The sequence below is a fragment of the Panthera pardus genome, unplaced genomic scaffold (assembly GCF_024362965.1).
Source record: "Panthera pardus isolate Hobbes unplaced genomic scaffold, ASM2436296v1 HiC_scaffold_17, whole genome shotgun sequence".
Lineage (NCBI taxonomy): Eukaryota > Metazoa > Chordata > Mammalia > Carnivora > Felidae > Panthera > Panthera pardus.
The window spans coordinates 142,335,034-142,360,119 of NW_026526732.1; the positions used below are offsets into that span (position 1 = coordinate 142,335,034).

Here is a 25,086-nt window from a genome sequence, read left to right on the forward strand (position 1 = left end):
TGCCCCCTACCCACCCCGCAGCCAGACATGTCTTTCCCTGACTTCCTACATAGCTGCCAGTTTCTATCGGGCATATCACAGAGCGAGTAAAACAGGCCCAGGGACCCAGGCCGAGGAGGATGCATTGTTTGTGTTGTTCTAAGGTGAGTCCTCGAAATGGCTCGAGTCCCTCATGCCCCCAGATGGAGACCACCTCTGCTGGGGAAGTGGCATTTACCCCCATGGCAGCATGTCACTGCCTTCCTTCCACTGTATCACGTGAAAGCTGATCTCCCAGGAAAAGCGTTAAGGAGCTTCTGTTGTCAGAGCTTCATTTCCAAGGTGTCCCCCGAAAAGGGAAACAGAGGCAGCAAGAGAGATATAGTAACTTACCCCAGCATGCAGAATGGGAGCCAAGGTTCTGGAAGTCTGTTTTCTATTAAAATATGGTCAGTAGAAAACTAGTAGCTGCTACAGGCATTCCTATCTGCTAGGTCAGAAAATCTAGCCCCCATAATACTAGCCAGGCCTATAAGAAATCAGGCAGCAGACTGGCTGGAATATTTAATTTCTTCTGCCTCTCTCTCTCTCTGCTGGCTTGGTTGCCAGAGAATTAAGCTCTATTTTTAAGAGACTACATTAGCCGTAGGAGGTACTGATCTTTCTCAGACAAGGAGACTGAAGAACAGGAAATACAGGATAGGGCAGATGCTGTCAGAGCCTCACCCTTGAGTACTATATGTGTGCACACTAGCATGTAGAGTGGGCTAGTTGCAGGGAATTAACACCTCTCCCTGCCCCAGGAGTCCTCAACTGATGTCTATTGGAAGTTGGTGTATATACACCCCACCTCCCTCACCCCAAGGGGGCACAACTTGGAGGTTTTGTCCTCCACTGTCCCCAGAGGTGCCCAGTGCCATTGAACTGGACTTTGGCCACAGTGACTGCTGGGTTGCCATTGCCCCCCTTACTGGCTGCTTTCTCCCCCTGTCTCACTTCCCCACCTTCTTATCAGTTTGTCCAGGGATCACTTCCCAAATAAGCTCCTTGTCCTGGAAGATGCCACATTAAGATAGGGTGTCACCACAACTGAAATGGCACAGGGAATATGGAGAACACTGTGAGCGGGGTTATGCAGGCTGGATCTGAGAGGGCTGAAGTGGGTTGGGAAACTGCAGGAAGCCCTGAGGCCCCTTCGAGAGCTTCCTAGATGTCACCATCAGTATTGACAATGTCACACTGATAGGAATCAGGGGTGCTCTGTTTGTATCTGTAGCTGTCACTTTCTTGCTGTATATGCAAGATCTTAACTCACCCATCATTCATCTATTGTATTAGCACAGTTGATGATTTCCTGAGATCCAGGTAAAAGCTACCAATTCCAGGAAACGCCCCCTCCTTGTTAAAATAACAGCCCCCAAAGGATCATTCACACCAGTCTGCTAACACGTAATTCTGCAGAAAACAGATCTTTGCAATTCTGTGGTACAGAAAATTATTACCTCAAGCATATCGTCTGCAACAGACAGCATTCTAAGGCCCAGAGTGAAGTTCTCACCAAAAACTGCATGTCACATGTATTCACTCTTCATTGACACCCTGGACTATGAGGAGAAAAGATTATAAATATTCATCACCATGAAGAAGGAGTCAGATCTGTTTCCAGTGACAGATCAGCATCAAAATCCTTTTATAGGAACCTGAGTGGATTCATAAGCTTCTTCCCCACAGCCCTGCTCCCCCTCCTTGCCACACTCACACAAGTTCTGCAAAGCAAGAACTATTTCAGGTTGAGGCCTTCTGGGATAAGGAACAATCCTTGGATTCCTCTGTTAATTCCTTGGCCTTCTAGGGCCTCCCAATGCTGACCAAATGTAGATCAGGTATGTTTGTTTTGGACCCCACGAAGCTTGGCCAGCGTGGCCAGCATAAAGCCGTCTGCAAAATATTAGCTTTTGATATTTTTTTAACTTTTTTTTTTTTGAGAAAGAGAGTGAGGACTGGGAGGGGCATAGGGAGAAGAAGAGAGAGAATCCCAAGCAGGCTCCATGCTGAGCATGTGGGATTCAGTCCTACAACCGTGAGGTTATGACCTGAAGCAAAATCAAGAGTTGGACGCTTAACCAACTGAGCTACCCAGACACCCCATTTGATATTTTTAAGAAGGGCAAAAAAGAACAAATTTAACCAGATCTCATTTCTTGAGAAATTTGGGAGTTCGGATTGGCATGAGTTAGGAATAGACTCATCCAGGCTATGTTTGAAAGATGCTTTCCTTTTCCAGTTGCAAGGCCTTCTTACCTCTCACGTGCCCCTAAAGGCCCTCCATTCTTGTTCTTGGACTGGGGACAGCATCAGAGGAAGATCCTCCCAGTGAGTCTCACATGTGTATCCTTGGCCTCACCAGCCAGTGACAGCCAAACACGGCTGGTTCTCTGTTTTTATTCCCAGATTATTATGGCTGAAGTCCCTACTGGCTTTCCTGATAAAAATTAGTCCATTCATCTCAAAACAAGTCCCCAGACTGATCCTGAGAGGATCCCCAAGGACGGCCTCTTAGATGCTCTGTCATCTGTACATGCCTAGGATCCCTCATCTTCCCTGGCTTCCTCATCTTTGTCCACACTGCAGAGGCTGCCATATGCTGGGCCTGCTGTCCATTGATGGTGGCATTGCTTGCAGCCACTGCTCCAGCCCCAGGGATCCTGCTTCCCTGGCTGTCACATTTGACTAGGCCAGGCGGACTTTTCTAAGAACTTACCAAAGGCTCGGGCTAATGGAAATGCCTGTGGGAGAATAGCTAACTGCTACTTCTGGAAGTGGAGCTCTTGGAGGGCTTTCACCCGGTGGTTCTGGGCCTCAGCCAGGCATTCCAAGGCCTGCTTTATATATTCTCCAGGTCCAACGTCCCCTTTATATATTCACTCTCTCTAAGTCCACTGTCTGAACTCTTAGCGCTGACAAATAGTTCACAGCACTTTGTTTTCCCAAACTCTGGGCTATTCAGTCTTAAATGACACAAGCAAGTCGCTAGTCTGGGTAGGCTGCACCCGGTGACCAGCTCTTTGCCATTCCTTCCTCAATGGGGATGCCATTGGCCTGTTGAGTTGGAGAGTTCTTTATTGTGCAGGACCAGATGCAGCTCACTAAATACCAGTAGTGTCTTTCCCGTGTTTTGATGATTACCCTTCAGTACCTAAATGAGAAATTTCGTTTATGTGCAAGGTGAAGACCGGACTAGACCTGCACATTTATGCCACTCTGGTCTGTCCTGCTTGAAAAGCACCAGAACAAGTTCTTGAACAGGAACATGTACCTGTGCCATCTGTACTAGGCTTCTCCAGAGACAGAGAGCCAGTAGTGTGTGTGTGTGTGTGTGTGTGTGTGTGTGTGTGTGTGTGTGTGTGTGTGTGGAGAGAGAGAGAGAGAGAACTGATTCATTTAAGGAATTTACTCATGTAATTGTAGAGGATGGCAAGTGCAAATTCTGCAGGCTAAGTCTATAGCTGGAGACCCAGGGAAGAGTTGAGTTACAACATCAACTTAATTGGATAAGGCCCATCCACATGATGGGCAGTAGTAGTCTGCTTTATTCAAAATCGGCTGATATAAATGTTAACCACATGTAAACGTAACATCCACACTGGTATTTCACCAAACATCTGGACACCATACCTCAGCCAAGTTGACCCATAGAATTAACCATCATACCATCTAAGCACAAATCCTAGATTTAGGGAAAAAAATTATCAAGATGCACGGGCACATAGCTCTGCTAGAAAAAATACAGCCAGTGTGTGTTTCTGAACACAGAACACCTAACTCTTACACTGAAACACCTGCATTTGGGTTATCTCGTTTTTAGAGCTTCTTCAAGAAGAGTGGAACTTAGCCTTATATATATGGACCTCAAGTGGTCCATTAAATGATTAGATTATCTCAAACACAGCTGTTTGCCTTGATGATAATATCTAGACTCTTCTGTAGGAGGCAGAATCTGTTCCTAATTCTGAAAATTCTAATCTCCCTAAGTTCAAAGAATGTGAAGGTCTGCTGTCCTGGCCCCTGTTAGGCCTCCAAAGCAGCTGATGATCAACACACTCCATGAGCTGAACGGAAAGCAGCTTCTGCCGTAATGAGAGTTCTCAACAATTGCTGTGCCCTAGGACGTACGCTGTCTAATTTGTAGAGTACAGTTGTCCATCCATCCCCAGCCCTGAGGGACCCGAACATCCCTGTGATAAGAAAATCCACAATTAAGTATTAAACCTTTATATGAAAAACTAAATTAAGTTTGCAAGTCAACCTCTGACAGGCCCTACAAATATTTGTATATTCACCAGAACAAAGCACTAAAGCCAAGAAGATGCTAAAGAACATACAACAGCATCTAATTCATCTTCAGTTTGTCATAATGAGTTGTGTATATTTAACTTCCACTTACCATTCCTTAATATGCTGAAATTTTTTCAGGAACTGTCCTCCCAAAAGTTTCAACATGAAGCTTGTAAGTTATTTTTATCTTTGCATTTTATGACAATTCCGTCTCTTTGTCTACTTTTCTTCTGAGTGTTCACTGCCTGATCTTACCACTTGGGAGTAGTTGACTCTCCAGAGACACAGCACCAAAACCTGTGCCATCAGCCCTGCTTACACACGTTCCAACTCCCCAGTCCCCTCCACCCTGCTCCTTCTGATGAATGAAGAAGGTGCTTCTCAGGCCGTATGTACTTCCCCCTTCAACTGGCTTCATCTCTCCCAGGGCTTCATTGCAGAAACCTCCCTTCCAGTTTTGCTATCTGCTTTGCCTCCTTCTTCTGACCCTAACTCCCTGGATTTCCTTATTCTCCACTTCTCCCCCCAAAATGAGCAGCAGGGATGAAAATCCTTACAGAAATAGAGCCACACATACTAGCATTTCATATAGGCAGAACTCACGTTCAGGGAGGGGAAACCATATTCTCCCTGAACCATGTCATTTCCGTAAAGCATCCTCTGCAAAATGGTCAGCAAGTCTTTGCCTCTCTCTTTCTTCCCCTCTCCTCTTCAATAATGTGTAGCCATAACAGAAACAAAAAGAGAAGAAGTCCTGGAGCACCTGGGTGGCTCATTCAGTTAAGCATCTGACTTTGACTCAGGTTATGATCTCACAGTTTGTGGGTTTCAGCCCCATGTAGGACTCTGTGCTGACAGCTCAGAGCCCGGAGCCTGCATTCTGTATCTCCTTCCTTTCTGCCCTTCCCCACCCCTCTCTCTCAAAAATAAACATTAAAAACTTTTTTTAATAAAAAAAAAAGAGAAAAGAGTTCTAGTGCTATTTTCTGGAAGAAGAAAAAAAGAAAAACAATAAAAAGATGAGGGTAGTAATCATCCCAGGCCCTGAAAACAGAGGACTATTACTACCAGCATTTCAAGCAAGCTTATTAAAAAGTCATTTACTTCCAATTACAGAAATCAATCATATTTGACTACGTAAAGGAATATGAAAGACCCAGCTACTAATGAGAGTAATGGTGAATTTGAGGGTAATGATCAGAAGGCAGAGGTTTTGTATGTGGGGTCCCACATTTATAAAATGTTTTTATGTTTAAATTCATCTAAAAACTAGATACACTGCCAAATCAAACATCTTAGTGCCTGGGGTTTACTTTACACCCTTTAAGTGAGCTCTGTCCCCTACCTCCATGGTTCATGAGGGGCTAGTACAAACTAGCCTCCAGGGTAAGCTAGGGGCACTGGGAAGAAGTAGACTATGCCTGACCCACCCACACTGGAGCCTGAATGTGCCCAGGTTCCTCTGGGAGTGTCCCCTGTGCTACCTCTGGAGCTTCAGGATAAAAACCAGAGGCCATGCTGTATGGACCCTCCCTGTGCCCCCTAGAGCAACCCTAGAAACCAGAGCCACGTCTTCAAATGGAAAAAAGGATTGTGGTCTATAGTTACTCCTCCAGGGCGGGTCTTGAAAGCTGGTTATATCCTTCCCTTGCTGAGATAAGACTTTCCAAGCATCGAAAGTAACATCTTTTGAATGGATGCCAACACAATCATGAGCCCTCAGCTCCCTGAGATGGTTAGTATTTAACAATTCATGCTGGTTGCTGAGCTGAAAATTTTCCTTATGCTTACCTACTTGCACATTTATTTGAGCTTTTAACAAATGCACTAATTTACTTAATTCTCTGAATATGTTTATGGAATATTATCACATACTGGAATAGTGATATCAATAAACTCCTTAGCTTAATTAAGTGTATATAATAGCCAAATGCCTAAGCTTCAGACAGAATGTGCTAATCTCCTATGATTATTATGATTACTTGGGTAGCTGGAATGAATATCCCATAGGAAAAGAATCAGGTCTCCCAGACATGGTATAATTTGGTCATTTTTTATAAATGAGAGCATTCCCCCAAAATGTGATCATCATGTACTGTCCTGGTGATAAGAAAGGAGCTGTCTTGAAGCCCAGACTGCTGTCTGGTGTTTTCATCCCAAGCTGAAATACTCATCAATTATGGGGCACATCCTCCTTTGCAAGATAGGGCCAAGGTGACGGGGTGCTCTTGAGAAAATCCCAGTGGGGAAAATCAAGGCAAGTTACCATGTGTTTTTCTTGAAATTATTGATATTAAGAATGAGCTATGTTTTTCCTCTCTCTGCAACTTAATAATGTTACCAAGGGGAAGAAAAGTCTTGAAATCTGGAGAATTGAAATGTCATGTTGGAACGAGAAGGCTTAAAAACATTTGCCCGGCATTTAGACCATTCATGGCCTCCCACTCAGTGCCCCGTCACTGAACCTTTCTCTTTGGGGAATCCAGGAAAGGACCCATCTTCCCTATTCCAAGGGAGGGCTGAGGGCTTCTCAGGGGCCTCCCCCAGCCCAGGCTGGTGGAGATTCCTTGGTTTACTGCAGCAGCCAAAGGCTTCCTTGACTTGGGAAGGGCTGGGCTTCCTCTGATTGTTCATCTTCTGCCCTCACCTTTCTTGTACGTGGTCTAGGACGATAACAGAGGACTGACAAGTGAGCTGGGATTCCTCATCACCCCCCGTCCTGGCACTGGGACCCGGGCTGTGAACATTTTCAGTCAGCACCCATGACAGATGACATGACTGTGCAGCAGAGACCCAAACACGGTTGTCAGCATGCTGTAGTAACATCCTGTTCCCTCTCAAGGAAGCAAATTGCAGTGGGTTTTTAAATTTTAATTTCTTTTTATAAATATACACAGACTTTTATATAAATCATAAATCATACGTACCCTTCTTTTTTCCTCTTGTTGGCTCCTACCTCCCTTGCCCAATTCATTCTCCACCCTCCGGTAACCCATCCTAACAGCTTTGTGGGTGTCCGTCCACATGACCTCCATGCTCATATGGCCACATACATGCATGTGTGCACACAGTTATATACACATGTATGTAAGGCTCTTGCCATTGTTTGACCACAGGATCATTTACGTCCTTTGTTCCCCATTGTCTTCTTTGCTTGCTTTTTCTCCTTTTCTGCTCTATTGAATTATTAAAATCTTGGCATTCCCTCCCTGTAGCCCTCCTGCTGCCTTTTTTTTGATCCTCTATTGATTTGGCTGTTATAGTATGTATTTTTGTTCTTCTAGAGTTAAAAAGTAACTATAACAATGCCTGTAGTTATTCCAGATATACCCTCCACCCACCCACATCCAGGGCTATAGCTTGTTTTAACTCCCCCATTGAACATCCTCTCACCTTATCTCCATCGTGTTATTGTTGCTTAAAGTTTCAGTTTTCACACAACACATGCGTGCGCACACACACACACACAGTTTTCATGGTCAGTGGTTAAGTATTTTTCCTTAAATATTTAGTACTTTTTATGTTTATCACTGTTCCTTTCTCCTACATATTCTCTGTATTAATTTTTCTTCTTGCTGATCATCATAATAACTTTCTACACTTACACAGTTCTTATATATCCTAGGCACTCTTCTGAGCACATTGCGTATGTGACCTAATTCACTCCTCACAGCAGATACCAGTACTATCCCTGTTTCGTAGAGGAGGAAACTGAAGCACACGGCCATTCAGTAGCTAGCACGACGGTGCCCAGTAGGTAGCCCAGCTGGTGTGCCAACTAGGGCACCTGGCTCCAGAGTCCATATACTCCATGCTTGGTTGCCTCTCACTTGACTCCCTTTTGGGGAGCAGTCATCTGTGAGTGGTAAATGCTCTTAATCCTCTTATGACAGAAAATGTCTTTGGTGTGCCCTCATCAAGGAATGAACGTTGGACTGTGTGTAAAATTCAGGTTGACAGTTTACTTCCCTCCATTGTCCCCATCACCCCTTGCTGTGGTTGAGACGTGGGCTGTTGTCTAAGGAGTTCTGCCACAGGTCCACTGGCAGCTGGGAACAGTGGCTCTTCTTCCCCGAAGGTCAGCACTTGCACTGTGATGTGTCCAGGGCAGGTCTGTCTTCATTTGCACTGCTCCGTGTTCAGAGTGCACCTGCAACCCTCTGGCTCACGTCTTTCTTCAGTTCTGGAAAAACACACCTGGGGTCTCCTTCAATGCTGCCCCTTTACCGTGCCCCCTTCCCTCCTTCTAGAACTCTCCTCAGACACCTGGTGATGCCTGTCCGTCTCCCCTCTGGGACTTTTAACTCCCTTTTCCCATTTCCTGTCTTGCTCTCCATTCCATGTTTGGGGTGGGTTTGGGGTGTCTTTTTCCATATTATCTTTCCAATCACGAATTCACCTTTAAAATTGTCCTGCTTGGGGTTTATCCCCTTGTTCCCTCTATTGTTTTTGGTTGTTTATGTCATGACTCTATCTTTCATCTCAAAACGTCTTTCCACTCCACCTATTCTTATTCATACCTATTTGTTGTATGATTTCTTACTCTTTTTTAAAGAAAACTTAAGCTGTCATCAGTCTCCTGGAGTATGCTCAACATACTTATTTTGAAGTCTGTCTTGGAAGTGCTGAGTGGCACCATCATTATGGAGGCAGCACCTCAAATTAATACAGATCAGCTGAAAGCCGGCAGGGCGTTCTCTTGCAGACGTGCAAGATTCCATGTTCCAGCATGGCCATCACAGCACCGTTTGTGTTAGTGGGAGTGGGAGGCAGTCTCGTTGTTCTCCCCTCGGGGAGGGGAAGTTAAAAGGTTGGAGTACACTCTGCAATGTATGTAGTAGTTAGAAACTGAGGACTAGATGCGCATACAGCAACGTGGGTGGATGTCAAAAACACAGTACCGATAAATCAGTAGGAAAGAGAATGAGATCTGTAGCACAATATTACTTTCATAGCTTAAAAATTGCACAGAAAACTTGAACACAAATTGTAATGGCCACCTATTAGAGGCATAGGGGGATCGGAATTAGGGATGGGGCCTAAGGCACGGAGATAAACACACATGTACACACGTATGTATACACACACATGTGCATACCTACACATACTTACATACGTACATACGTACATGTAGGGCTTTGCTCATACTGACAAGATAATATGCTGTAATCTAAAGAGTAAGACTAATTCAGCCCTTTGTGGGTGTGCATTAATAAATGTCTGTATCTGTCTCTCCAGAAAATTACTTTCATCTGTAATGAATTCATGTTCCAGCTATTAATTTTACTATCATTTTTAGCATTAGATTTATTCATACATTTTGGCATTTTTGTGGGCAGGTCCATTTTTAATGAAACACATTTGATTTCTTTCTCTTTCTCTCCCTTTGTGCTCATCCCTCTCTGTCTCACAGACCCTCCAGCCCCCTCCCCCCGCCGAGTCTGGAAGACAATTCGGAGTCACTGCTCCACAGGGATACTGGGATGTGGCCCATCTGGTCAGAGCGTCAGTGGGCAGCTTGGTGTAGCAACGGAGAGAGGCTGAATGTGTTCCTTTCTTCCTCCATGGGCTTGCAGTAGGAAGGGAACCACAGCCCTAGGCAGCACCTAGGAGCACTCTGTTTTCCTCGGTCCCCTTGCAGCCACAGGTGTGGGGGCAGGGGACCCTCACCCCACCCTGCAGCTTCAGTCTGTGTCTTGCCCTTTTAGTCATCTTCCTGCTTCCGAACCTGGAGCCCTGCCAGCTAAAAGCCCAGACTCCACTTACCATTTTGCATTTCTGGACCACTTCTGGTCTTCAGAGATCTCTCTTGAAATCTAATCTAGCAAAGTCTTATTAGTCTCCTGTTTGATTTTATTCCCCATTGCTATGCCTCAGTCGATTTTCAAATTATACAAACAAGTTTAGATACAACCTGATGAAATAGATATTAGCAAGGAGGAGATGCCTGCACTTGATTTGAAGGCTTCAAAGGATTTACATAGTCCTGTTTGTTGGAAATTCATCTAAGGATTAAACACATAATTTGTGCTAGGCCCATTAATTTTACAAATAGCCTTACAAACAGTCTTTAGGGAATCTAACCTTTTGGTAATCACAGTCCCCTGTGTTAGAGTACAAAGAAACCGGCATCCCACGCCACAGCTGAAATCAACACTCTGAATTCAGACGCACTAACTAGACCTTCCCCCTCAAAAAGGCCCCTCAGGCAGGCAACATAATTCTGTGTATTCTCCCCTCACCCCAATCCTGCTACTGAAGTTTGTTTTGTTTTTACCCAGATGTTATATAGTAGTATAGTCAAGTAGAAGAACAGATTTTTACTTAGGTCCAGAGCCCCTAATGGGGCTCCTGGGTGGCTCAGTCGGTTAAGTACCTAACTCTTGATTTCAACTCAGATCATGATCTCAGGGTTTGTGAGTTCGAGCCCCGCATTGGGCTCTGCACTGACAGCACGGAGCCTACTTGGGATTCTCTCTCCCCACTTCTCTCTACCTCTCCCCCACTTGTGCTTGCTCACTCTCTCTCTCTCTCTCTTTCTCTCTCTCTCAAAATAAATAAACATTAAAAAAAATAATGACCGAGGATCCTGCCAGTAGCCTCCCCCCGCCCAGCCCTGCTTCTCCACTCAAACCCTCCCTTCCAAATCCCTGCCCCAAACGAGCTATGCCTGGCCTTCTCCTCCCTGTTGCCCCCACGGTTCTCTTTGCCTGCAATCCTTTCCCATCCCCACTTTAACACCTCTGCCCGCTTAAGGATACATCCAAGGCTCACCTGTGGTGATGATGCCTTTCCTAATGCCACTAACCTGCCTTTCCTCCTCTAAATTTACGTCTACCATTGATTTGACATTTTGCCACTTGCCCTTCAGGCTGGCATCTTATGAATATAGTATCCTTTCCATATGTCTGAAAGTGCCTTCGTCCCTAAGTCTGGCATGTCACATAGGTTGATACGTTATCCCTTCATCCTCCCGAGAGTCTTGAGATATGGTAAAACACATATTATCCCAGTTGTTCTATTACAACCCATTTTTCAAATGATAAAATTGAGGCTTAGAGATGTTACGTAACCTAACAGGAACCTACTTCCTACTAGAAGTAGCAGAGTTGGGATTTGAACCTAACTCTATGTACCGACAAGATTGTAATTATCTTCAGTTTAACCAAAATGGCAAAGAGGTTTGCTTCATCTGGAGTCCAACTCCCAGTGACTGGAGATAGCTGCGCAAAGTGCTGTGCTGAAGAGCCAGACCCAGGCTCAGTGGGAAAGCAAACCATCCATGAGGGAAGAGCAAGATCTGCCATGAGAATCCGAAGTAGGCTCCAGGCTCTGAGCTGTCAGCACAGAGCACCACGCGGGGCTCAAACCCACGGACCATGAGATCATGCCTGGGCCAAAGTCGGACACTTACCCGACTGAGCCACCCAGGCGCCACTCGTGCTGGCTTCCTTGAACTAGAAGAGACTTCTTAACTAGTTTGTGTATTCCACAGCACTTAGTGCTTAGTGCTTAATATAGTGCGTGAGCGATAAATATTTACTGTTTGATAGTGATGTCAGCATCCTCAGTAAAGCACTGCATCACAGAAACTGCACGAGCAGCCTGCAGACGGCCATACTGGGAAAGTCAGAAGTGAAGAGCTCTGCTCTGGACCAGCTACACAGCTTTCACTTGGCGACCAAGTTCAAACTAACCAGCATGCAAAATAAAATGTGAATTTTAAGGAAAATGGTTCTATCCAAAAGACGATCACTGTAAAAAAAAAAAAAAAAGTGTTGCTTCTGCATGATGCTAATACTTTTCATATGAACTACTTGGTACAGAAAAACCATACACCATGCTGCCCTGCACGTGGTGGTTTCTAAGGTCATGTGTCTCCTCTGGAGCTCCCCATGGGTCGTTGCAGGCTCCAGGTACCCCACCACCCCCCTGCTAACATCCCCACTCTGGCGATCAATGAACCAGAAAGGGAGAGAAGGTGTTTGTGGCACTGTTGTAAATTATTGGAGACAAGATTACTAATTACCACCATGTTCCTACAAGTGGAGCCTTCCCTCCTTCTCCTCCCACCGCCCCCCTGCCCCCCACCACTGCCGCCCCAGCTTCCTCCCTGACCATCTCCTGCCTCAGGCTGGGAGTTCTCTGTTTCATCTCTTTTCCATACTTCGGCATGAAGATGTGTCCAGGAACCCAGGCCAAAACCAGCAAATTTATCATCATGCTAATGACAGCAAGCTGCATGCTGAGTGAATTCTGCAATCCCCCTCAACTCCTTCTTTTGCCAAAACCTGCGGAAATGCAAGATCCAGCCGATTCCAGAGACTGTTATCTTCACATGAAGAATGACTCTGTTAGAAAATGCAATTAGGTATCAGCCATAAGGCTATTTTTAGAAGCTTGTTTGGGAAGATCTCAAAAACAAAAACCGCCATGTGGTAGGTGATGTTAACCATTCCACCCAAATTGAGCATTGCTACATACATTTAAAACCTACCTTTATCAATATGTAGCATTATCAAGGGGATGGCTCATTGTTCTGGGAGTAGACGTTTCTGTTTGTGGAGGTTACAGAACTGACAGTCCTCAGTGGCAAATCCTCCTCTTTATTTACATGAGCAACTGTTCCCAGGCTGGAAGCTATGGAAGATCCTTAACCCTGTCATTGCAAAATAGCTTCCCCCGGGTTTGGGGAAGGGAGCCCGTCATTCCAATGGGAGCAGGGGAAGTTGTGACATAGGAGGCTGAGCACCTACAGGGGTGAGGCATGAGGTTAGGAGCATGTCGTTGAGAAGGCATGTCATTGGGTAGGCCCGTGGTCAAGGAGACAAGATGGCAGGAGTCTCATTGGGGAGGTAGTTTCTCAAGGAGGAATGCGACCCAGTGTGTCCTCCAAAGCAGCAAGACACTGTCCAGTCTCCCCAGGAAGGAGGTAGCCAGGCACGGAAGGCACTCGTGGAGTAAGTCACCTGCGCCAGATACCCAGGCCAGAGTCCGGGCACCACAGCAGCATGAGAAGGCCCTTAATGACCTACTCCAAGACGAGAGCTGTTTTTAAGTGGTATGTTGTATTTGTCACAGTTGTGCCTCCTTTTATTTGAGGAATGCATGTGCTGTGTCTCAGCCCAGCACCACCCCTGTGCTCCCAACTCCTCTCCCCTGCTGATGTGGACAGTAAATATCATGTTGCTCAGAGTGGGGGACAAGATCCCATCTGTGGCTGTGGCTGGCCTGGGTTTCAGGTCATTTTCCTGCTGGCACCAGGCTGGTCTGGTTCTCACCCTAGAGCCATATTTGCACTTCTCCACCTCCCGCTCAACACATTCCCTAAATTCTTACCCTCTCCCACTTGGAATTAGGGTGCAATCACTGCTTATGCCCAATCCTTGGCTTCCTATCTGGGCACAATCCTCTCCATTGGGGACACATGGAAACCAAGGCACAGACTTGCTCTATGACACACCTGGAGACAGTGGTCTCCAAGAGGAGCTGAAGGAACTGATGACATTGAACGTAGAGAGGACAAGTCCAAGTGGAGAAATCATGGCCTCCTCAGTTCCTCACTGCCAGTGAGAGAGGACCCCTCCTGTATGCTGTCCCAGAGAGCTGACCACGTCCAAATCTGGAAGGTAGAGGGAAGCAGGTGTCAATATCACATCAGTAATTCCTTCTATACAATTTAATCAGTGGGACAGCCTGGATACATACAAGTCATACAAGTAGAAGGGATTCCTGAATTGGGTGCGACGTTGAAGTGAATGACCTCTGCCGTCCCTCCCAGTCATAACATTCTAGAAGTGCCCTTAATCTTCCAATGAGTGATGGGGTCTCCTGTGACTGCTTCATCATCTACTCATCTTTTGAAAACTTTGAGGTATTGAATATATTCTACATGAAGAAAGGAATACATTAGACAAAGGAGCAGTGAAGTTCCCAGGCCTTCTCAGAGTCCACAGTGGCCCAATCACATCTCCCAAATGGGACATGTAATGCAGACAGCACTGACATTTTAACAAGTGTGCTGAGCCCTTGGATATAAACAAACTCCCAGGCGGCTGCTTCACCCCTCTTTCCAGCACGAAGTCATAGAATTGCAGTAGACATGGAGGAACCCTGGAGGTCACTTTGCCCCAACTCCTACCCAGGGCAAGAGTTCTTGCTTTAATGCCCCATAGATTGTCTAGCCTCTGCTAGAGCACTGTCAGGAAGGGACCCACTGCTCTGCCAGGAAATGTAGTCCAGTTTGAGACAACTTAATCCACATTGAGACAGTCTTCACTGTGAACTTCATTGTGAACTTTATTGAGCCCCTAGTCTGTTTTTATTCAACTTGACTTCTCCCCTCAAGAGTAGAACAAAAATAAATCTGTTTTGTTGTCCAAATGACAATTCAGATTTTTTTTAAGTTTATTTTTTTTATTTTGAGAGGAAGAGAGAGAGAGAGAGCAGGGGAGGAGCAGAGAGGGAGAGAATCCTAAGCAGGCTCTGTGCTGTCAATACAGAGCCTCAAGTGGGACTCAATCTCATGGTTCTTGAGATCATGACCTTAGCCAAAATCAAGAGTCGGACACTCAACCAGCTGAGCCACCCAGGTGCCCCAGTGTCCAGATTCTTAAAGACAGTCATGATCTCTGATCCTCCTCTCCCTCCAAGTCTTTTCTTCTCGATCTAAACATCTCACATGGCCTTGAGTATTTCTCATATGCCATAGTTTTAGATCCTTCACCATCCTAAACAGAATTTTCTGTAAATATTTTCTAACATTCCTTATGAAGAGTAGCCCCTAGAACAAATACCAAATGTGGTCTGACCACTACAAAGTACATATGCAGAGTATACCACTATCACGTCTCTTCAACTACACACTATACCTTTAATAATGCAATGTGGAATAACATATGTCTCATACCCAATGATCAGTTGCTGTGTTCCTATTAAGGTTATCATCCACTAAATACACCATCTTTTTTACTTGACACAATTTCATACAGCGTCAAAGAAAAAAGTAGATTTATTTTTTTAATGAAATTTATTGTCAAATTGGTTTCCATACAACACCCAGTGCTCACCCCAACAGATGCCCTCCTCAGTGCCCATCACCCACTTTCCCCTCCCTCCCACCCCCCATCAACCCTCAGTTTATTCTCAGTTTTTAAGAGTCTCTTATGGTTTGCCTCCCTCCCTCTCTAACTTTTTTTTCCCCTTCCCCTCCCCCATGGTCTTCTGTTAAGTTTCCAGGATCCACATAAGAGTGAAAACATACAGTATCTTTCTCTGTATGACTTATTTCACTTAGCATAATACTCTCCAGTTCTATCCACGTTGCTACAAAAGGCCATATTTCATTCTTTCTCATTGCCAAGTAGTATTCCATTATATATATAAACCACAACTTCTTTATCCATTCATCAGTTGATGGACTGGTGCTGTCACTCTGGGAAATGGTGTGGAGGTTCCTCAAAAAATTAAAAATAGATCTACCCTATGACCCAGCAGTAGAACTGCTAGGAATTTACCCAAGGGATACAGGAGTGCTGATGCATAGGGGCACTTGTACCCCAATGTTTATAAAAAAGTAGATTTAAAAGTGTCCCTATAAATTATTAAAAGATCAAGTCCTGCCTCCCCCTTCATTAATAGTAGACAGAAATACTGAAGAGAATAGGGCCCAACAAAGGTTATGAGTGACAGACAAAGATCATTGAACCCAAAGGTGAAATGCATATCTGCAATGATGAGCCAAGGCCCCAGCATGGCAGTCTGTTCTTCCAACACCATCCAGTGCATCAAAGGAAGGGGTCTTCTTGAAGCCATGTCCACCCTTGTCTTCCTTGCTCTATCTATTTAATTTTTGCTTGCAACATGGTTCTGAGGCAAAGTCTTCCTGCAGCCTGTAGGAAACTCACCAGTGGTTTTCCTTTGTGTCTTTGACAGGTCGCTTGAAAGAAGAAATCACCCAGCGCCATATGCAGCAAGTAGCTCTAGGTGAGTACAACATGAAGTCTGTAGGAAGAAGGTGAAGGTAATACAAGCTGTAGGGTCTTGGAAACCTAGACCCAGCTCAAAGATAATCCATCTGGAACCCTCAAGAAGGTTAAGCAAGGCAAGGTTTGCAGTTAGTGCAGCTTCCTTTGGATGCCCCTCCTCTCTAGGACCAGTTACCCCATCCTGTGTGGCTGCTCTCAGCTGTCAGGACCTGGCACCCCACCTTCTCAGCTGCTGCCTCATCCCCCTAACCCTTCCACCCCACACCCTAACCTAAGTTCACTCTGTGTCCCAGCTCCTCAGGGCTCTACTCTGAGCTTTCCAGAGTTACTACTAACTAATCCTAACAGCAACAATTGGTGGTGAAAATAGCTACTGTTTTCTGAACCACCCCTGTGCACTGCCATTTGTGCATGGTCTCCTTTCTCCTTCACGATAGTCCTAAGAAGTCAGTGCATTTTCTAGATGATGGAGATCCAGTGACTTGCCCAAGGTCACATGGCTAGGAAGTGTTGAAAAGGATTTGAACCCAAGTCTCCGAGTCCACACCTGGGGCTCTCAGCACCCATGCTCTTCACTGCCAGCAGTGATGGGCCCACTTAATACAGTAATAATATAAACACTGACAAACACAGTGATAGTGTAAGAGGACCTTGGCACCTTTTAAGCAGTAGACAGCTTCAGCAAATGCCTCCTTTGATATGTGACCCAAGGAAGTCACTTGGGAGGAAAGTTCAGCTCCCAGAAAGGCTGGGGGAGCAGGTATCCCGGGCAGGGCCACGTTGTTTCCTCTGCAGTGGGTCTGGGACCAAACACTTACAGAGCTCTGATTAAATAAGCAAATCATGTATTCCAAGCAAAGGGTTCCCCTTCACATAGCCTGGCCCTTTGAATTTCCTACAGTTCGAGAAATCCATGACCTCTAAAGGGCAGATGGAAGAGCGCCCCAGTGTCATAAAGATGACCCATTGGACCCCAGGAATTTGGACTGTTAGGAAGTGGGTTGTTTAGTTTCAGTAATAATAATGATCTCATCAAATAGCCAATGGTTACATCAGAAACACAGAATAAGGAAGCCTGAGGCACACTGACTAGAGCTTGAACTTCCCACTGTTGGCCTCGCCGCTAGGAGGTCTGGGCCTCCCTTTGCCAGAGATGCAGGCAGGGAGTCAGAGCTGAGCGCCTCCTCCAGCAAGCATCCAGGGCTCCCTGGCTGGGCTAGGGAAGGGCATGGGGACCTCTATTGGGAAGCGGTGCCAAGGTGACCTTCAGGCCTCACGGGTAGGTCACCGGATGAGGAGTCATCCCTGAGGAGTGTCGCTGGGCCCCACATCTCAGGGCTGCCATCTGGCCCTTTCTCCAGTCTGCACGATGCCGAGCAACTAAAAACAATGACTGGAAAATACCAGTCAAATAATTGGGGCTTTCAGGGCAGAGGTGCTCTATCCTCTCTGGGCCCCCACCCCTCCCAGCCCCAGACAGGCCTGGGCCTTTGGGAAATGACTGCACATCTTTAACCACAGGCTTCTCCTTAATTCCTCTGCTCATCTCTCTGGGAGCCTTCTTCTGAATTACAGCAGGTGTCAGGTTCAACAGGGCCCAGCTTTGCCTGAAGTAATCAGCAGACTTCAAAGAGAAAGCACTTTGGATGGAAGTCTAATTAAGAGCATTTGAAATACCTATTTATTTTAAAAGCATACTATCCCAATTAGAGAAGAAGTGTTAACATCTCCCAGCTGCCATTTTGAGGTTAAATGCCATGTTTTCAGTCCAAACTTCTCAGGAGCTTGTCTGACAGAGCTTCAGAACCACCCGCGCTCACGTGTCCCCAGTGACCACGTGCCAGAATTCTTCTCATGGAGAGAAACCTCTCATTGCAACAGATTGTTTATAAAGCCGTTTCTTGCTTAACCCTCACCCTCCAGGCTAGTGTCGGGGCCAAGGGCGAGGACCCACAGCTCCGCTCTGGTGAGAATCAAAACAGCTCAGTGTCCTTGGTTTCCTGGTGTTCTTGAGTTGAGGCTTCCATTGGAGGAACGGGGCAGTGACTACATCTGCTCTTGCCCTCCCCCTCTCTGTTCTCCTTCCTTTGTCTACTTCTCTCTACTTTCCCTCTCCCTCCATTTTAAGTATTCCCTTTGGTATTGTTTCTTTCTTGTGCCTCCATATTCCTAGATTTCTATGAAAGCATAGGTCAGGTTGGTTGGTTGTTCTGGGGTGGGGAGGCGAGAGGGGGTCAAGAGCTAGGCTGAGCAGGAGAGGTTTTCTCACGTATTTTGCGTAAGAATAGGTCTGTGTATGGAAGAGGAGGTGTATGTCCAAGAAAATTCGTATAAAGGCAATCTCATATCTCAGAGGAGCAAGGATTTAATGGTGATGTGAAAGGTGCCATGTGGAAGACTGTAGATTGGTGGAGGGAAGCCAGATTCAGTGGTGTGCTGGAACCAGCTCCATACCCATCAGATGAGTGACCGTTACCATTTTGGAAATTTGGGGATCCCTGGTAAAACATAGCTGTTGTTAAAAATTAAATGATACAGGGTGCCTGGGTGGCTCAGTCGGTTGAGCGTCCAACTTTGGCTGAGGTCATGACCTCACAGTTCGTGAGTTCAAGCCCCACATTGGGCTCTCTGTTGTCAGCACAGAGCCTGCTTCAGATCCTTTGTCCCCCTCTCTCTCTGCTCCTCCCCAGCTCGTTCTTTCTCTTTCTCTCTCAAAATAAATAATTTAAAAAAATTAAATTATAGAAACTTACAATTAAATAAGTTATATTAAAAAACAAAGTCAACAAATACTCAAAACTGATCACTTCCTAACTACAGATCTTCCTTGACCTACAGTGGAGTTACATCCTGATAACCCCGTCATCAGTTGAAAATATCGTCAAGTCAAAAATGCATTTAATACACCTAACCTATCAAACACCTAGCTTAGCTTAGCCTACTTTATTTTTTTATTTATTTAAAAAAATTTTTTTTAACGTTTATTTATTTTTGAGACAGAGAGAGACAGAGCATGAATGGGAGAGGGTCAGAGAGAGGGAGACACAGAATCTGAAACAGGCTCCAGGCTCTAAGCTGTCAGCACAGAGCCCGACGCGGGGCTCGAACTCACGGACTGTGAGATCATGACCTGAGCCGAAGCCGGCCGCTCAACCGACTGAGCCACCCAGGCGCCCCAGCTTAGCCTACTTTAAACGTGCTCAGAACACTTACATTAGCCTACAGTTGGGCAAAATCATCTAACCCAAAGCCCATTTTATAATGAAGTGTTGAGTATCCCGTGTAATTGATTGAAGTCTGTGTTGAAAGGGAAAAACAGAACAGTTGTGCGGGTGCAGAATGGTTGTCTGTGTTCACGTGGCCGGGCAGGAGCTGGGGCACCCGAAGTATGGTTCCTCCTGAATGGGTGTCACTCGTGCACCATCCTAAAGCCAACAGATCCTACGTTGAACCATCATAGGTCGGGGACCATCTGTCATTTACTACATTTTACTATTATCTCTGCCCTTGAGGTTATTTAGCACTACCGTGTCTATATCATGGAACTGTTGTCTTAGGGTGTGCTACTGTGCATCTCTTCCCAGTTTCACATGCAGTGACATCACACTGGCAGCTTGAAATCAGCCTACTGGGACTGTTTATGCCATGGAAATTGACAAACGTTATTGTAAACTGGGGCGCTTTTCCCCCAGAGAGCTAGTTGTTCAACGTTTACCACAACAGCAGGGGCATACAGATGAACGCCCATTGAGAGGCCAGTTCTGTGCACGTGTGTGTGCTCTTAGGAGGACTTCTCCTCCTCTTCCTCATTGAATATCTAGATCCTGGTTCTCTCTTCGTTTACTGCCTACCTGATGAACCCTGGTCCTTTTGAAAGTGAGTGGACAGGGAAAACAGGGAAGACAGACGTGGGGCAAGGGAGGCATTGGCCAAGGGGGCCTCTTGATGTAACAACAGCCAGAGCTTGGGTCCTTTAAGAGAAACGGCAGTGACCAGTTCTATGAATATGATCAACAAATAAATGTTCCTCCCGACTTAAAGGAGGGCCTACTGCTCACACCACTTCAGGAAACAAGAAAACAATGCTATTTTTTAAAAGTTTTTTGGGGGGGCACCTGGGTGGCTCAGTGGGTTAAGCGTCTGACTTCAGCTTAGGTCACGATCTCACGGTTTGTGAGTTTGAGCTCCACGTAGGGCTGTGTGCTGACATCTCAGAGCCTGGAGCCCGCTTCAGAGTCTGTGTCTCCCTTTGTCTCTTCCCTTCTCCTGCTCGTGCTCTGTCTCTTTCTCTCTCTCTGTCTCTAAAAATAAACAAACATTAAAAAATTTAAAAATAAATAAAATAATAAATAATAAAAGCTTTTTTTTTTACATTTATTTATTTTGAGAGAGAGACAGAGAGAAAGCGTGAGTTGGGGAGGGGCAGAGAGAGAGGGACAGAGAAATCCCAAGCAGGCTCTGCACTGTCCACGGAGAGGCCAATGTGGGGCTCGAACCCACAAACCGTGAAATTATGACCTGAGCCCAATTCAAGAATCAGACGATTAACTGACTGAGCCACCCAGTGCTATTTTTAATTGGGCATCATTTGGAAATGATATTAATTGAACTAGATTCAGCTAGTTGAGAGTGCTTTGCAGAATTTAGTTATGTGCAGTTTTCCCTCTTTATTGTACTTGCCACCCTGAATGGTATACTATTGTTGGTAATGCAGATGAGGCTGGTCGGCAAACATTTCTTTAGAACTTAGCCTGTGCCCGGCATGGGTCTAAGCTCTCTGCATGTAGTCTCTTCTTTAATGCTCCTAAAATCCCCATGAGGGAGATACTGCTATTACCCTCACCTTACAGTTAAATCCCAAAGGGGATAAGTGAACCTGCCTTACTTTGCTCAGCTAAGGGACACAAATGCACACGCGTGTCCAGAGCGTATACTGTAACCCCCATGCTGCACTGCCCTCTGCCCTGTTCAGGGCATGGTGGAGTTCACAGAGGGACCAAGATCTGATGCCTGCCTTCAAAGGGTTTCTACTCCAGCCAGTGTAAAGGGGAAATACATGAAAAGGTGACTCTTTATCTAATTTCAGATTTAGATACATATATTATCCTATTCTCTGTACCCCAAACCAATTCAACCTTGGCCTCCTCCATGAAGCCTTGCCTGGTCCCTTCTCCCCAAGCCTTGTTTGTCCCCCAGCCTCACACACCTTGTCTTAGAATGTGTATTTCCATAGCTATATTCTCCACGCTGAAATGTGAGCTCCTGGAAAGCTGGGTGCAGTCAAATGAATCTTTGTACCCCTAGCAGCCAGCACGGGCAATAAATAGGCCAAATCAATACCTCCCCAGATGACTTCCAGACTCACACATCTTGCAAAAGTATAATAAGACATCTGAGCATAAAATAAAATCAGTCCATTTAAAAGAAGTAGAAGGAGTAAGTGCTTTTGGACCCCACGGCTGAGCCTATTACTATACAGAGGCAATAAATTTGACCCTGTCTTATCTAGCCACTGAGCAAAACGAGAAGCACCCAGAGCCACATAGGTTTCATTTTCCAACAACAGGAAGCGGACTAATTTATCTGCAGAAATAGAATTTCTTTTGGAACTAAACACAAACCAGAATTTATTGTGCAGACCCTTATTAAAGGACACTGAGTGACACGGTGAACGATATTCTTCAACTGCAGTTTTACAAAAGATACCGAAATGTTGTTCAAGCAGATGATTCTTATATCGACCCTCTGTTAGAGCAGGAGGCCTGACATTAAAGCATAACTCATTGAAAACGTTTATGTGAGCGGCCGAGATAATCTGCTCCAGGTACTCTGCTCTCTGATGGTTGCACAGAGCAGGAATAAAACCAGGCGAAGCCAGCCCCAGCAACATGGGCTGTGGCTTCTCTCTGAAGTGTCTCTCTTGAGCAATATTGGGTCAGTGCCAGGCTCTCGTTCTGCTCGCCATCGAAACTCTACCAAATGCCTGTGATTAAAATTTGAAAGACATGTGGCACTACCAGTAGGTGAAATGCGTCAGATGAGAGGGACAGGCCATGAGAGCTTTGGGGACTCAGCAGAGGAAGTGGCCCCTGGCAGTTGTCACCAAGGCCACGGGCCTGGGCTGAACCATGAGGAATGGGCAGGATTCAGAACCTCAGAGAACTCAAGAGAAGAGTGCGGAGGTAGTTGTTCTATGGAGGGTGTGTGGGGGGGAGGGGGTGTATGTGGAGGTTTGTGTATATTGTGTGTATGGTATGAGTATGTGGTATGCGTGGGGGGGTGTATGTGGGGGCTGATGTGTGATGTGTGTGTGTGTGTGTGTGTGTGTGTGTATGGGGTATATATATTTGGTGTGTGTTGTAGGAGGTGGTGTATGTGGGGTGTGTGTGTGGGTATGTGTGTGTGTAGTATATGTGGGCGGTGGGGATGTGGGGGTATGTGTGGGGGGTGTGGGATGTGGGGTGTGTGTGTGTATGTGGTGTGTGTGTAGGAGGTGGTGTATGTAGGGTTTGAGTGTGGGATGTATGTGAAATGGGGGGGTGAGGGAGCGATGTGTGTGTGTGTGTGTGTGTGTGTGTGTGTGTGTGGTATGTGTTTGTTTTGTGTGTGGAGGGTGGAGGGAGAGGACTTTGTCGGGGAGTGATTTGAAGTAGTCAAGGGAAAGTCTAAAATGGTGAGTTGGGCTAGTTCACTGAGAGCCTTGAATCTGAGCATTTATCTTACAGGCAGTTGAGCCACTGAATATTTTTGAACAAGGAAGTTTTGGTCAAAGAGGCCTTTAAGGAAAAGGAAGCCCCAGGCAGACATTCATTCCAATTCCTCAGCATTTCTAACTGACCTAGGAGTAAATAATCTGTACCGCCCCAGCCCCATCCCCTTGCCCACCTTGCCCTGCACTGGACTGGCCCTCTGGGGATGCACGCTTCCAGCCCAAGTTCAGGAAGGGCCTCCAGTACTTCCAGCTGTCTCTGAGGAAATCTGCTGCAGACATTGCCCACTTAGATACAGCGCTGCCCTGGGGAGCTGCACGCTGATCACAAGCCATGCAGACTGGCCTGGCCCCTTGTGGGTAGGTGGTCAGTCAATTATCTTACCTGTGGTAGATGGAGGTGGGGACATCGCTGCCCTTGAGGAGCTCACAGATACGCCCAACACAAGCTATCCTTGTTGGCTGACACCACACCTTTCTCTCCATTTATCCCTTGACCTACCGGAACATTCCATTGCTTCTATTTGTAGGCACGTTTTTCATATACTGTCACAGATGATAGAAATAATAATCATTAATAAATAAAAATCCATGAATATGACATTGGCAGGTTCCAAGTGGCATCTGAGATCCCCCCCCCCACCACCAGATACTAGCCTCTTGAATAGTAGTCCTCGCCTCCTCTCCCTGGCCCCATCCCTCTCCCCACCCAAGCAGCAGAGATCCTTTGAACAAAAGCCCCTGAGAACAGTCTATTGTGGCTGCAGTATCACATGGGCCCTTGATTGCCACTGGGTGGTATGCACTACCTGACCCTGAGAGTGGGGCAGGGACAGCTCTCAGTGCCCAGCAGGGGCCTTGAGGAGGGTTGGGAGAGGCACTGAGGCCACAGGCTGCCTAGTCTACTGCCTTGTTCTAGCTTAGAGTCCGCTGCCGAGTTCTCTTCTCCCAAGCAGAATTCCTGCAGTGGCCTGCTGCTTTCCAGAGGCCTCTGCCATTGTCACTTTCTCCCCTTTGGTGTAAAACTGTTTTTTGAAGACTGAATCTTGAAATGCTTTGTGGAATTCTGCTGCTGGGGATGACAAGCCTGAGAGAAAGCAAAAGGCCGGAGCATCATCTCTTTATTGATCAGACTTCACTGAGCACCTAGTCTGACCCAGACGGTATGTGCAACCAGGAAGTGCAGGCTGTGGAGAGGAGCCACTGACTGAGACAGAACTGGAGGGGACCTTCCTGCATTATCTACCTCAGCAGCTTTCACAGTGGGTGCTCTGGGGCCCAGGTGTTCTTAGGGAGTGCCAGTGGCAAGGCCCCAGGATTTTTGCCCACCCTGATTCAACCGAGGCAACTTCTGTTTCTCTTTTTGCCATTAAGCCTTTGTTTGAAGAAAATGATCTGCAGTTTTGTAACACATCTTCTTTCAGACCTTATGACCCTGTTTAAGACATTTCCAGAGGCAGATTCCCAGCTTCCCTCCCCAGAGCTACCTCTGTTTCCTCTGGACTCCCACAGGACTCTGCTTATACCTCTAGGAGAGGACTTATCACACTGTGTGATCATTATTCAGTCTTTCATCCATTTCCACTCCTTGACAGAGGATATTGATTTCTCCAGCACCGAGATTTCTCGAGATCCTGTGCCCAGCACATCCTGAAGCGGAGCCGGCATTCACTGGTTGCCTGTTGAATGAACAAATGAATCTGACACACCTCAGCCCTCAGGTGCCACGATTTTACCTCTTTGTGATTACAGAATTCCTTAAGACATGCCGGAAACATTAGCCTTGGTGAGGGGACGCATGAGGGCTTGGATTAGAGGTGACTTCATCTTCTCAGAAAGGAATGATCAAAATGTGACCACTGGAGGAAGGCAGAATGTAAAGGAAGCAGCTGCCCCCAAAGCTGAGATAGCATCTCAGTTGGTTCCAGAAGAACTCAGGTGGCTCCGTAAGACCAGTGGTAAAGTCTCACCACCTGAGTCGATTCCATCCACAGTTGCTTGTGAATATAGGGCCAGCTTCTATGACATGAAGCCAAACGTGGCCAGATTCCCAAACTCAAGATGGAGGCTGGGAGT

General features: G+C 46.1%; 1 protein-coding gene across 3 annotated transcripts in view; it reads left to right on the plus strand.

Annotated features, from left to right (window-relative positions):
* The window catches only part of KIF6 (kinesin family member 6), a 385,916-nt gene that overhangs the window by 324,892 nt on the left and 35,938 nt on the right, over positions 1-25,086 (plus strand). For all 3 annotated transcript variants that reach the window (XM_019457021.2, XM_019457020.2, XM_053905057.1), the window contains one exon: positions 16,249-16,299. In XM_019457021.2, coding sequence (XP_019312566.2) covers positions 16,249-16,299 — 51 coding nt within the window. The remainder of the gene's footprint in view (positions 1-16,248; positions 16,300-25,086) is intronic.